Source organism: Carlito syrichta, unplaced genomic scaffold (genome assembly GCF_000164805.1).
Source record: "Carlito syrichta isolate Samal-C Ts95f unplaced genomic scaffold, Tarsius_syrichta-2.0.1 Scaffold301780, whole genome shotgun sequence".
In the NCBI taxonomy this organism is placed as follows: domain Eukaryota; kingdom Metazoa; phylum Chordata; class Mammalia; order Primates; family Tarsiidae; genus Carlito; species Carlito syrichta.
In genome coordinates, this window is record NW_007245876.1 from 143,564 (window position 1) to 157,234 (window position 13,671).

The 13,671-nt window shown below is 53.7% G+C and overlaps 1 protein-coding gene across 9 annotated transcripts in view; it reads right to left on the reverse strand.

Annotated features, from left to right (window-relative positions):
* Nucleotides 1-716: 716 nt before the first annotated feature.
* OGDHL (oxoglutarate dehydrogenase like) overlaps nt 717-13,671 on the reverse strand; it is a 29,300-nt gene continuing 16,345 nt past the window's right edge. For 3 of the 9 annotated variants that reach the window (XM_021710987.1, XM_021710983.1, XM_008055214.2), the window contains 15 exons: nt 12,965-13,144; nt 12,664-12,792; nt 11,630-11,809; nt 11,175-11,327; nt 10,371-10,473; nt 9,582-9,710; nt 8,285-8,435; nt 7,055-7,182; nt 5,968-6,146; nt 4,336-4,407; nt 4,104-4,229; nt 3,954-4,026; nt 2,556-2,719; nt 2,247-2,401; nt 717-1,442 (listed from right to left, as the gene is read on the reverse strand). In XM_021710987.1, coding sequence (XP_021566662.1) covers nt 1,319-1,442; nt 2,247-2,401; nt 2,556-2,719; nt 3,954-4,026; nt 4,104-4,229; nt 4,336-4,407; nt 5,968-6,146; nt 7,055-7,182; nt 8,285-8,435; nt 9,582-9,710; nt 10,371-10,473; nt 11,175-11,327; nt 11,630-11,809; nt 12,664-12,792; nt 12,965-13,144 — 2,046 coding nt within the window. In that variant the 3' untranslated portion in view covers nt 717-1,318. The remainder of the gene's footprint in view (nt 1,443-2,246; nt 2,402-2,555; nt 2,720-3,953; nt 4,027-4,103; nt 4,230-4,335; nt 4,408-5,967; nt 6,147-7,054; nt 7,183-8,284; nt 8,436-9,581; nt 9,711-10,370; nt 10,474-11,174; nt 11,328-11,629; nt 11,810-12,663; nt 12,793-12,964; nt 13,145-13,671) is intronic. The other 6 variants (XM_021710988.1, XM_021710986.1, XM_021710985.1 and 3 more) reach the window with 3 other exon arrangements.

Here is a 13,671-nt window from a genome sequence, read left to right on the forward strand (position 1 = left end):
GCACAAAAAAAACCCCCACAATCCATTAAAAATGATAAATTGGATTTCATGAAAATAAAAATCCTTCACTCAGAGAAATTTAATATACAAGCCATGGAATGGCAATATTTGCAAAAAAATGTATATGATAAAAGACTTGTTTCCAGATTATATAAAGAATACTTAGAAGTCAACAACAGGGAGCAGGCAATTCACTTTTAATTAAACTTTTTTGTTGTTGTTTCAATAGCTTTAGGGGTACAGATGGTTTTTGGTTACATGGATGCATTGTATAATGGTGTAGAAGTCTGGGCTTTAAGTGTACTCGCCACCCCCACTAGTGCACATTGTACCCAACAGGTGTTTATCCCCCCCTTCTCACCTTCCCCCTTCTGAGTCTCCAATGTCCACCATGCCATTCTATATGTCTTTGAAGACCCTTAACTTAGCTTCCACTTATAAATGAGAACATGCAGTATTTGGTTTTCCATGCCTGCATTATTTCACTTAGGATGATGATCTCCAATTCCATTCAAATTGCTGCAAAAGACATTATTTCATTCTTTTTTATGGCTGAATAGCATGTCAACAGATTCGCAACTCTACCTGGTGCTCAAAGGAAAACTGGTCCAATGGACGCAGATACTTGCTCCTCTCCACATTTTTCTTTCTACTGTCTCCCCATTCCTTACCCTCTCAACCGTCTACTCCTCCTCACATGAAATGAAAACAGCAAATCTCTCTGATGTACTGCTTTTATTTCTGTTATTTGGTTTTCTACTTTGGTACACATGAGCTGCAGCTGTATTTCACATAGAAGCTGACACACCTCACAGGACACGCCCCATAAAACAGAGCACACATAAATCACCCAGCATGGTCTTGCTTCACCTGGTTGGTATTGCTGAAATTCTATTTCTAAGAGCACAAAAGAGAACATCGCTTTGGATCTACAGATGTACAAGGGCGGGATGAGTGACAGCCAGATCTGCCAGGATGGGGTAACCACAGACACAGGCTCCTGGGCGTCTGTCTTAAGACATGAATGACACAGATGGAGAAGCCACACAAGAAACTCCAGCTGAGGGAACACTCTAGAACTACCCTCTATCTATCGGATCTTCCAGCTTTCCAAGTCCAAATAGAGTCTGAAATAAATGAAAAGGCCAGTGCTATTCTGAAGTCAGCAGTACTTGCCTTTTGGTCTCAATCGCATGAGTATGTTCATCCTGGGACCTCTGAAGCCCCTCTCCTGAGTAGGAGCTCCAACCCTGCCCCTTGCCACTCCCTGGGTCCTTGGCCAACCCCACAGTAAGGCCCAGGCAAGCCTTGCCCAGTTCTAAAATGTCTTGCCCTCAAAGGCCTGGAGATTGAAGGCAGTGTCCAGAAACTTCTTCAGTGACACCAGGTGAGTGTTTCTGTTTCCTGTGGCTGGTGCAGCCGCTGGGTCACGGCCCACATACCTAGATGAGGAGAGACAGACTAAGGAGAGGGCTGGGCCAGGCTTAGCCCCCACATTCACCCCAGGATTGCAGGACACACATCTTAAAAGGGTTGACCGTGAAGCCATGGGCCCTGCCTTTCAGCCCTTGCACCACTCCCAATAAGCTATAGGGCCTGGGTCAAATTGCTAGTCAGTCACAGAACAGGGAGGAGTAACTGTCCCCTCCATGTCACTGGACTTGCCCAAAGGACAACAAGCAGGGCCAAAACCCAAAGGCTTTGGTGGCAAAGCCTTTTGCTGGCTTCTCAGAGTTTCTCATACTTTCTCTGTCTTCTCAAGGACACATGATGCCAATATTGAGCACCTACTATGTATCAACTACTCCCAGGGCTGTTACATGCATTAGGTCTACTCTTATCACCATTCTGTGGTAGAGATGAAGAGCCTGAGGCTGCAAGAGGCTATGTAACTGGCCTAAGGGGGTTCAAGACACACAGCAGGCTGTCTAATCCCGTTCTGATTGCAAAACAAGCACAGAGGTTTACTCTCTGTAAAGACAGTATTGATGAGGCTCCATCCCTGATAGGGAAGCTGTCCTGCCACGAACAGGGCACACAGAGCCAGCAGGGAATAGGGTCCATAGTTCCTGCTGGCTCTGTGTGCCAATTCCTTGGTTTTCAAATGCAGCATAGAGAAAGGCAGTGGCTAGTTTAGGTGACATAAGCCAGGGGGTAGACAGAGCCAGAATAGGGCCTCAGGGTCTGAGAGTCACAGGCAGGCCTGTCAGAGGAATGGGGTAGGTAGTAGAACCTCAGTCCTGTACCATATGGGCCGAGCACGGCCCAGGATGGTCATGAAGCGCGGGCTGATGTAGTCATAGTAGCCCATGTTCTTGTGCTCCTCCTGACACCATGCCAGCTCCACGCCTGGGTATTTCTCTGCCTCTTGCTTGATCAGATCAAAAGGGAATGGTGAGATCTGGAAAGGCAGGAACAAAGGGGAGCATCACCAGGGAAGGAGCAGCATGCCCGGGGCCCTCAGGGAAGGAGCCACTGGGCATGCCTTCCCCTGCACTGGCCCTGGCAATGTGAGCTTTCCCATCACTCTGACCACAAGAGGGGCTCGGGCACACCTGCTCCAGGCGCGTGATGGCCACCTGCTGCTCCAGGCCCTGGCTGTTCCGTTCCTTCACCAGGTCATAGTACACCTTTCCTGTGCAGAAGATGAGCCGCCGCACCTGCTCAGGAGCCCGAGCTGCAGCCCCATCTTCAGGAATCACCCGCTGGAAGCTGGTCCCTGCAGAACCAACAGGAGCATCAGTACCCAGAGGGGCTGGGGCAGCTCAGGAACTGGGCCTGTGACCCCAGGCTTCCCCTGGCTACTAAGACTAACCCCAGGTTTGGCCCTGTGGCTGCAATGGGTACCTCTTGAGCAAAAAGATTTAGAAGATGTCACAGGGAGAAGGGTGGACACTGGGGCTGTAGCCAAGGGCAGAGCACTGGTAGCATCACATGTAAGGTGATGGGTAGGAGTACAATGGGGAGGGCTCCTGAAGGATACGCAAAGTGTGACATGATGGATCCATCTGCTTGTATCATCCTTTGCCCCAAACATGCTCCCATCCAGTCGAGCCCACCTCCTGCCTGGCATTCCAGAACCCCCTCACCAAACTGTCTCAGGAGGCCATGGCACATTCCTCTCCTCCACCCTCAGCCTCATAGCCAATCCCCTATCTCCAAGCCCATCCATCTTCCCTCCCTGAACTCATGTGCCAGGTACCAGGTCAAGCACACTGCAACACCTCTCAGAAGGCTACTGTAGTCTCCCCACATCCCTGCATCCCAGGTGAGAACACTGAGGCAGAGATGGGAAGGGGCTGCCAGGCCCCCAGGTGGTCAGCCCAGGTAATGCCAGAGCTCTGAACCACCTGCCCACACTGGAGGGGAAATCCAAACACACACAGGTGAAAGGCCAACACCTGTCCGTGCTAAGGCCCTCAAGGCCAGCCCCTGGATCATTTTCTGGGACAGCTCTGCTCTGCCAGCCTCACATTTGTTCCTGGTTTTCTGCTAAATCATATCTCAATTTCAACACCTTCAAGAGCTTTATCTGACCCTTGATTCCAGGTAGATGAGGCTGAGGGGTCCTGGAGGGGGCACCAGGTTCCCAGAGCCAGTAATGTCTGTTTGGCTCACGAATTTAAAAAATGGACAAATGAATGAATGATACTCAGTGCCTTGAGAACTCAGTGGACCTCTGCCAGCCCTCAGCCATCCCTGATAGGACCTAAGGGAGCCCCAGTGCAGCCCTCTGGTCCTGGACTCAGCCCAAGTGACCTGTACTGGCCTGACACAGCTAGGCACCATACCAACCTCCCAACTCCGTGGCTGGTAGGAACTGTGGCAGGGGATGCTGTGGGCCAGCAGAGCCACAGGCACAGTGGGAGACATTAGAGCCCCAAGAGCAGGAGCCACGCCATGGGCCACCACCCCAGTGTGGGCTGCCCAACACGCCCAGGCCAGGCACATACCGGATACCATTTGGTCAAAGTTGGACTTGGCCTCTGGGTGACGCAGCAGAGATTTGGGTGTGAAGATAATCAGCTGCAAGGGAAACACATGCCCTGTTTCATCTTCTAGCCAGGGCCCCATGTGACCCCTACACAGGGACTGAGACTCACCGGCTTGCGGAAGGGCAGCAGGATCTGTCGGCGCAGCACATGGAAGTAGTTGGCCGGTGTGGAACAGTTGACCACGATCCAGTTGCAGTCATAGAGCTGGCTCACCTCGAAGTCAGCAGTGAACACCTGTGGGAACAAGATGGATGTGGCTAGGAGGGCGGCTAGGAGGGCGGCCAGGGGCCCTGGACCCCTGGCCTGGCAGGTTGTCCTGAGGACAGCAGACAACACTCACCGGGTAGGCATCTGAGTCATCATTGCTCATCTGCAGGAACCTCTCTGGCCTTGCTGACGAGTGCTCTGGGCCCTGAAAGCAAGTGCCACATGGCCCTGGCTGGCCCCCCACCTGACACAGGACACCTAGCCCTGTAAGAACTCTGGACTCAGGGGAGGGTCTGAAGGGCTTCTCAGGAGAGCTACCTTCACCCTGGAGCCTGAACCATAGGAAAAAACCAGGAAAGTGAAACAAGAGCAGGAAGGGTATCCTCAAAGTGGGGTCCACCCAGAACCAGCACATGGCATGTGAACATGTGGAGTAGGTGGAAAAGGCAAAAAGCCCACACTGAGTCACTCTTTCTCTGGAATGTTCTGGAACAGCAGCTGCCACTGACAGCACCTGCTGTGTGTGCCAGGCATAGTTCTAGGGACCCCCAATGCGTTACTCACTCATCTCAAAAACAGCCCCATGATACACACTCTTTTCCTCACTTCACAGATGAAGAAGGCAAAGGTCAGGAGAGAGTAAAAAACAATCCCACAGCCAGAGAAGGGCAGACCCAACACAGCCTTGTCTCCTCTGCCCTTACTCATACAGGCTGTCCTGCTCCGTGAGGGCAAGACAATCCCACGTGGATCTCCAAGCTGAGGCTCCCTGTGGCATGCAACTCCCTGCTCCACAGCTGCCACTGACTCCCTGCCTTCGTGGGGACGCCCCAGGATGCAGTACCACCAGCACTGGCTGGCCCAGCTGCCACACCCAGCCTGGCTCATGAACCATCTCCTGAGAACCCACCTTCACTGTGGGGCAACCTCGGACAGGTCACTTCATTTCTCTGTTCACTGACCTCACAGTCTTGTGGCGATTCCACAACACATGGCATAGAGAGTGCTCAGAACTGAGCCTACCGCTTGGAGACCATGGTGGTGATAAGTCCCTGATGGAAGGCCAGCCCAAGCTGAGCAGGACCTCAGGGACATGCACTGGGGACTGACCATCCAAGGTGGGGAAGGTGTTGTCTGGGTCATACAGCCAGGCAGTGGCTGAGCTCATCCTGCTCCATGCTGCCCTGTGGCTGGCCCAGTCCTCCTGTTTCCTGCCTCCCACTTGCCTGATCAGGCTGCATGCTCTGCTCCTTTCTCCCTTCCTCCTAGTCCAGAAGCCTCCTGAGGATGCCCCCAGCCTGCACATCTTCCCTCTACCCCACATGTGGCTGCACAGGCAGGTCGCATAGGAGGGCACTGGAGGACAGGCAATACTGCACAGCATAGGTTCAAATCCCAGTTACTGGCTGTGTGACCTTGAGCAAGCTACTCTACCTCTCTGTAGCTCAGTTTCCTCATCTGGAAAGCAGGAATGGGACCTACTTCATGAAGTTGTTACATGGATTGGAAGATTTAGTACAGTTTTTAAATAGTGCCTGGGGCATAGTAAGTACACTTGTACATGGCAGCCACCTCTATTGCTAGTATCATTGTTGTCTCGGCAGATGCAACACACACATATGCAGACCCCACTCTAAGCAGACCCATGTGCCCCAGGGGACTGGAAAGCATATACTACCCAACCCAACAAGGGGTCCAGGGGCCATCCCACTACTCCGAGGCCTGGCAGAGCCCAAAGGGTCACCAACCACCAGCACAGTCTCACCATGCCCTCCATGCCATGGGGCAGTAGAAGCACAATGCCGTTATGCCGCACCCACTTGGCCTGGCCGGTGCTGATGAACTGGTCGATGATGCACTGGGCCGTGTTGTGGAAGTCGCCAAACTGGGCCTCCCAGAGGACTAAGGCATTGGGGCTGGCCATGGCATAGCCCAGCTCAAATCCTAAACAGAAGACATCATGACAGAGCTTGCTGCACACTGTCACCAAGTGACAGTAGTTTCAGTCACACTCAGCCCTTTCTCAGCACACCCACCCCTGCCCTCACCCATCCTTCCCAACAGGCGAGGAAGAGCCTAGGGACTCCCTGGGATGCAAAGGGCAAGATGTTCCTTCCTAGGAACTGACAGCATACCCAGAAGACACCCCCTCAGCCCTAACATCATCCATGGCCAGGTTCAACCTTATCTAGCAGAGGATATCCAAAGATACCTTGATCATCTGCCAAGAAGACCCCTTAAAACATGTGCAGAGCTGCTGAGGAGAGGGGGAAGGAATAGCCCCAGAGGCATCTCCCCAGAAGGGGCCATCTAGTCTCCAGGAGGAGGCAGTGAGGGAGAAAGTGAGCCAGCTAACGATCAAGCTGAGGGACAGTGTGTGTAGGGGATATGGTCAGCGAAGCCCTGAGTCTGGGGAGGGGACCGCAATGCAAGGTCTTGGGGTGCAGGGTAGAGGAGGGGCTCAGGAACATGGAGAAGGCTAGGATCTGAGCCAGACAGCGGCTGTGTCCCATAGTGGGCCCTGCTGATCTGTTACACTGGGGGCACTGGGACCACTGGGGCTTGTGTCCCGGAAAAAGGCTCTGGTACCCTCACAGTCTTCTTCAAGACAAGCAGAGCTCCCCAGCTGGGATCCCTGAAAGGCCAGATGGGACAGAATCTCATCATCCATGTGACCTGAAGGGGGGCAACCCAACCATCATCCTTCAGGCCCATCCCAGAACCTAGGGCCTGTGGGAGCCTCTGAGTCTCTCTGGCCCCTCCCAGGCCCTGCCCCTGACTCCCTCCCAGCCTATCTCTGGTCCCCAGGCATCTCAGGGTCTGCCTGACCTGCAGGCAGAGCTTTGACCCACCCAGAACTCCATACTCTGAGAGGGAGCTGTTGCACACGGTGTAGGGGGCCTGGTCAGGCCAGAGATGGTTCATAGGGACACACGTCCTGCGGTCAACCTCCTGGTCATGGAGAACATGGTGCCGATGACTGCAGAGAAACAGACCAGGGAAGAGACAGAGGGTAGGAGGGCTGGTACCTGCTCATCTGAAGCAGGAGAGCTGGGCAGCAGGAGGCAGGCAAGTTTCCATCACTGCCCCAGGAAGCTTGTCCCACAGGATGGCACCCAAGAAGGCTGTGGAAAACCAGAGCGAGCTGATACCTTCTCTAGGGCGCCTCCTGCCACACCTCCTGAGCCCTGTCCCTTGCCTGCCACAGCCCCCACACCATGGACCGAAGGCTCTTGGGGCAGAACTTGCATGTTGTGGCACTCTCTGATCTCAATTTCTCACCCACAGAGGGGACTCAGTGAGAGTTGCCAGGTGCTGGGTGGAGCCTGAGACCCTAGGAGGTCATACTCTTGGAGCATGTCCAAGAGTATGACCCTTCCTGCTGGCACATTTACCATCTCACTGGCCCTATCTCAACTCAGAGGAGGCAGAAACTGCTGTGTACAATAAAGGGGACCACCTGGCTAAACCCTAAGACCTGGCAAGGACCAATATGCAGCTCAGGGGGCATCAAAATGTGTACCTGAGCCTCTGGCTGCAGCCAGGTAAGCACAGATGAGCAAATGGGACATGGAAAGCCAGCTTGTCAAGTCTGAGAAGCCGCCCCACCATGACTTACTAACAAGGAGCTGACTGAGGCAGGATCTAAAACATGTAGGGTCCCAGACCTGATAAGTATAAGTCCCCCATGTGGATTCAAACACTTAACTGCAATCAAGTAACACAGGGAGAGCTGGCTTGACAGCAGGTCACAGGAAACAAACAAAAAAGGATCTTGAGGACCACAGGTGACCACAAGCTTGATGTTAGTCGACAGCCCAGGCCAAGCAGTCAGCTCTGCATATTTGTCCCATGGGGGTCACAGAGGTGGTCCAGCAGACTGCTAATGATTTGGCCTTTGGGTAGGGGCTGGAAATGCTTACGAGAAGACCTTAGCTAGACGAGAGCTGTTCTTGGGGTCCCCAAAGCAGATCCAGAGGAAGAAGAGCCAGCTCCGAGTCCAGATCATCTGTGCTATCTCTGAGCCCTGCCATGGGCTCAATGGGGATAAGGTCAATGCCCTGAGTCCATCCTCCTCTCACCTGAATGTGCCTCTCTCCACATCCTGCCCACTGAGTCGCACATGGATGCCCTCCTTAAGCAGGGAGCCGAAGGCCATGTACTCTGCCAATGCCCAGTCCACCATCTGATTCTTTGTCATGTCTGCACGGCCTCGCAGGATGCGAGAGAGTCCTGTGGGAGGAAAGGGCTGGCCTGAAGGCCACAGGGGTCTGGCAAACGCCTCGGACAGCTGGGACACCAGGTTCCTGGGATGGGTATGTCTACGTTCAGTGTACACCCCAACAAAAAGCAGGGCCCTAGCAGGCTGCAGGAGGGCCCAGTGCCAGGCATCCCTCCTCCAGCCAGTACAAGAGCCAGCCTGAGCCAGTGGGAAGGAGAAGCAGGCAACACTTAGCAAGCAGCTGCTATGTGCCAGATGACATGCATAGGTCAGATATTCCTCACAGCAGCCCCACAGAGGAGGTACTGATGGTCCCCACTCTCCACTCTCCAGAAGAGGAGACTGAAGCTCAGAAGAGGGAAGTCATTTATCCAAGATCACACAGTTGTCAAGGTGCTCAGAAATGCATCCAGATTTCCTAGTCTATGTTGTGCTCCTGTCGCCTCCCCTCCCAACACACAGACTTTCCTCCCACTCTCCAACCTCCCGTGGTGCACACATAAAGCAGGTGCTTGGTCCAGATGCTATCAGTGAGTGCCTCAGGACACCTGGGCCTCTGTGTACATGGTGAAGGAACCCCCCTGGAACTCCTACAGACTTGTCAGAGGGGTACAGGTACCCTATTACAGCCATGGGGGACCCTCTAGATTTCCCAAGCAAAGGCCACTGTAGTCATAGCCAAGGAGTATAGTTGGCAACAACCCACAGACCAGGATCACCCCAGAGTGGTGGGGCTGCCCTCGGTCATTCACCCAGGCACTGGCATGCCTATGTTCTGCCTGCAGCATCCTGCCCACGTTCCGGACCCATCCACCCATCCTGCCATGGAAAGTCCTTGCGTTTCTGCTCTCCTACCTGACCCTAGGACACCCCAGCAAAGGTATTTGGAAAATCCAAGGTGCCCAACCAAAGAATAGCATCCAACTGGCAGTGTGGCATCCGTATCTTCTCAACTCCCCCATGCCCATGCTGAGAAGAGCCATTATCACAGGCACCTCACAGGGGCACCAATGAGGCTCCAAGAGCTAAGAAGACCACCAAGCGACTAAGCGGGGATACACCATGCCATCTCCCTTGGCATTCCAACCACTCTCCCTGCTGGGTACAACATCAGGACTGGGACAGTGACCCAGCTGCAGCCCACACAGCAACCTCACCTGTGTGGATCTTAAAGTCCTCCAGGGGCACAGAGCTGGCCACACTGCCAATGTGAGTCAGCACGTCCTCAGAGATGCCTGTGGCTGGGCACGTCATGCTCTTGGGCTCTCCATCCACATTGAAGAAGCCTGAGAGGGAGAGAAGCTCTGTCCACAGTCAGGCAGCAGTGGGCTCTGATCCCCCTGGCCAGCCTGCTTTCCTGGGACGGAGGAGCCCATTCCTTCATAACCCCACAGGCACTCGGACTCACCCTGAGCCCACCTCGGGACTTACGATAGCTAACAGCCACAGTTGCAGCTCCCACACTTACCCAATTCCCACCCCAGGCCACAGCTGATCTAGCTCTGGCCTACCAGGGAGGCCTCTGAGCAGCCCTCTCCTCAGGGAGGCCTTCTCTGAGCATCCTACCCCAGGGAGACCCTCTGAGCACCCCACATCAGGGAGGTTCTCTGAGTACCCCACACCAGAAAGGCTCTGAGGATCCATCCCCAGGGAGACTCTGAGTACCCCACCCCAGGGAGGCCTTCTGAGCACCCCTCCACTTCCAAGGCTCCCTCATCTGGCTCAGCCTCTCCCTCCAGGGAGCAGCTGGCCATATGTTCTCTGAGGGTGATGCCATCTTGTACCTGTAGGGATCGATCCCACACAGTCTTGGGGTTGCAGGGACAGAGCCCTCAGCCTCTGGGCTGGACAGTGACTACTCTCATCCAGAGTCATTCCAGCCCTGGTCCTCACACCAGACCCCAAAGTGCAGACCCCAAACTCTGAGCTCCCCACTATTCGCTTACCGGGCCAGGGGGAGTCCAGCCAGTGCTTTATATGCAGGATCTTTTTGTCCTTGGACCTGCCGTAGGCCTCCTCACAAATCCGGTCATATTTGGCGATTTCTTCCTGGAATCAGAATGAAGGTATCAATGGAGGCAACAACGCCTTGGACAGCCAGAGGCTTGGTCAACTCGGAGCCATAAGTCCTGGTCCTGCTCACCAAGTTTTAGAACACTCTGTCTGCAGGCCTGTTGGGACCTCATGGCTAGTGGCCAAAACCTCAGAATTCACGGAGATCCTGGACAGGTACCCCAAGGTCAGCTGGGTCTGCTGTGTAGTTCAAGAGGACCCAGGAAAGACTCACAGTCCTTGCTCTCAGTGGTTCCTGAGAGCTCAGTGGTTCCAACACCTACATAGATAACCATGGGGACAACCCCAGCTCAGGGCCACATCCTATAGGAAACCTTCCCAGACTCCTGCCCTGGAGTCTCTCACAATGCAGCACTAGCTGTGTCCCACCTGGTTATAACTGTGTCCTTCATTTGTTTCTGTCCTCTTTGATAACTGGGGACTATCACGGATGAGAACTACAGTAGCTACTTTTTTTTTGTAGAGACAAGGCCTCACTATGTTGCTGAAGCTGGACTCAAACTCCTGGGCTCAAGAGATCCCTCCACTTCAGCTTCCCAAAGTGCTGGAATTACAGGCATAGGCTACTGTGCCCAGCTGGCTACCTCTTTAAATCCTCAGTACCCATCCCATCTGCAACCACCCTAGCATTCCCAGCCGAGGCTTGTCCCAGGTGCCCATGTGGCCCGTCTACCCACCTCAAACTCCTGCAGGGTCACCGTGCCCTCAGCAATGAGCTTATCTGCGTATTTCTTCAGCACAGGCACCTGTCTGTGGATCTGCTTGTACATGAGTGGCTGCGTGAACATGGGCTCATCCATCTCATTATGGCCGCGCCGGCGGTAACAGACCTGCAGGGGCAGCCAGAGGAGCTCAGTCCCTGCCCACATGCTGTGTGGTCAATGCACCCACTACAAAACTAGGGCACACCTGGCAGGGCACACCCTTTGGAGGCACCCCAGAGCTCCATTGACACCTCTCATCGAATAGATATCCCACCTTTGCACAGCTTACTCTTTGTGGCACTAAATCTCCCATCTGAAAGCCCCTCCCAGTATTGAGTGCTGAAGATGCTGAAGACCTGGCTGGCTCAGCACAGCAAGGACAGAACAGCCCACTTACCCCTGCCTTGGCCTCGGCCACCCAGACCCACCAAGTCCACCACGACATCTTTGTTGAAGGTGTTCCTCCACTCAGCTGCCACACTGCACACATATATCACAGCCTCTGGGTCATCTGCGTTCACGTGGAAGATGGGTGCATTAACCACTCGGGCCACATCGGTGGGGTATGGTGAGGAGCGAGCCATTCGGGGGTCCGTGGTGAAGCCAATCTGTAGAGGTAGGAGGAACTGGCAGTGCCTCTCTGTTCATTAAGAGCAAGACAGATGGTGCCAAGCTCGGAGATGAGACCAGTCATGGAGCTGGGAGGCTGCCTCAAGGGGCATCAGGGTGCCCAGGAGGAATGTGGTACATGACGGGGTGACAGGGAATGGCTCAAGATCAGACATGGCAGAAACTCCTACAGGGACAGCAGCAACACTAGGGAGTCATGCTTGCTCTTTTTCACCAGTTACTTTTATACATTGGTAGTGAGGTACACAGGCCTGGAAAAGCCCCAGGTCTGCCAGTTACTGAATGTACAACCTTGAACAAGGCACATAAATTCCCACAGCCTCAGTCTCTGCATTTATAAAAAGGGCACATTTAAATTCCTGCCTTATAGGATTATTCAAAGAGGATTAAATGACTTAATAGAAATAAGGCAGTTAACACAGGGCTTTGCAGGCTGAAAAGTGAGCTGTTATTAGCTCACCTGCCTTAAAGCAAAGGCACGGGTCATAAGATGACCTGTTGATGTGAAGCTAAAGGGAACATCTAGTTACACGGCCAGTTTCCATGAGGCACTTGTTACGTGTGTGTTTTTTGGTCCTTTCAACCTTTTCTGTGCTTTATACACATATACGTATGTGTATGTATGAGTGTGTATATGTACATGTTCATATGCCTCCCAATTTCACAGACCAGAACACCAGGACTGGGGAGATCGGGTAGACTGCCCATGGTCACATGCTGCTAAGTGGCACAACAGCAGGACTGGAACCAGGACCATCTCCTGTGTTCTCCCCAAGCTGCTACCTGGATTTCTGATGCTAATGAGGCCATGTCATGGAGCCCACACCCTCACCTGATTGTTGACAACGACGTGCACAGTACCGTTGGTAGTGTAGGAGGGCAAGTCACTCAGGTGGAAAGTCTCATAGACCACACCCTGGCCAGCAAAGGCAGCATCCCCATGAACCAGGATGGACATGACCTGCAAGGCAGAGAGTGAGCCAGTAGGGGCTGTGTGCCCCAGCCTGTGTAGCCCAGCTCTGCTACCTGCACTGTGGAGACCCAGAGCCCAGTTCCTCAGGGTGCAGGTCCTCAGAGCCCACCCAACCCTCTACCAACCCTAACCCCCACCCCCACAACCCAAGAGAGCTTGCCTTCTTGCCCTGGGCATCTCCTCGGTAGAACTGCTCTGCTTTTGTCTTTCCCTGCACCACAGGGTCCACGGCTTCCAGGTGAGAGGGGTTGGCAACGAGCGACAGAGTGATGTTTCTGTTGGTGACACGGTTGATCCTCTCATGGTACATGCCCAGGTGGTATTTGACATCTCCGGAGCCCTGAAGGTAGAGGCGGGAATGTGATGGACCCACCCCCTCCCGCACCAGACAGGCAGATGGAAGGCAGACACTAAAGCCCCCAGTCAGGTTGGAGCAGTCTCCAGATCCTATTCTCTTAGAAGGATGTGGTGTCCCTGACTCACCTTCTCCTCAGCACACTGCCCCTCCGCATATGCCTGAGGAAGGCAGTTCTCCCGGCCTTGGCTCAGAGGCCATGAAGAGACACTCCCTCATCATGGCCCCCTCTGCATGATCAACTTCCATCTTTGAGCATCATTGACTACAGTGTGGGAGAGGATTAATGCACTGGGAAGGGAGACACCCAGTGGAAATGAAGGTAGACTCCTAAGTGCCAATGTTGAGACCACTGGCCAGGTCTCTGTGAAAATTGGAGCTGAATCCCTACCTCACTCCTCAAATCCAAGGAAGCTACAATGTACACACAACAGAGAAAGCCAGTGTAGTATCAGAGAAAACATGACACATCTTGAGTAGGGAAGGATTATAATATTCTTTTTTTTTTTTTT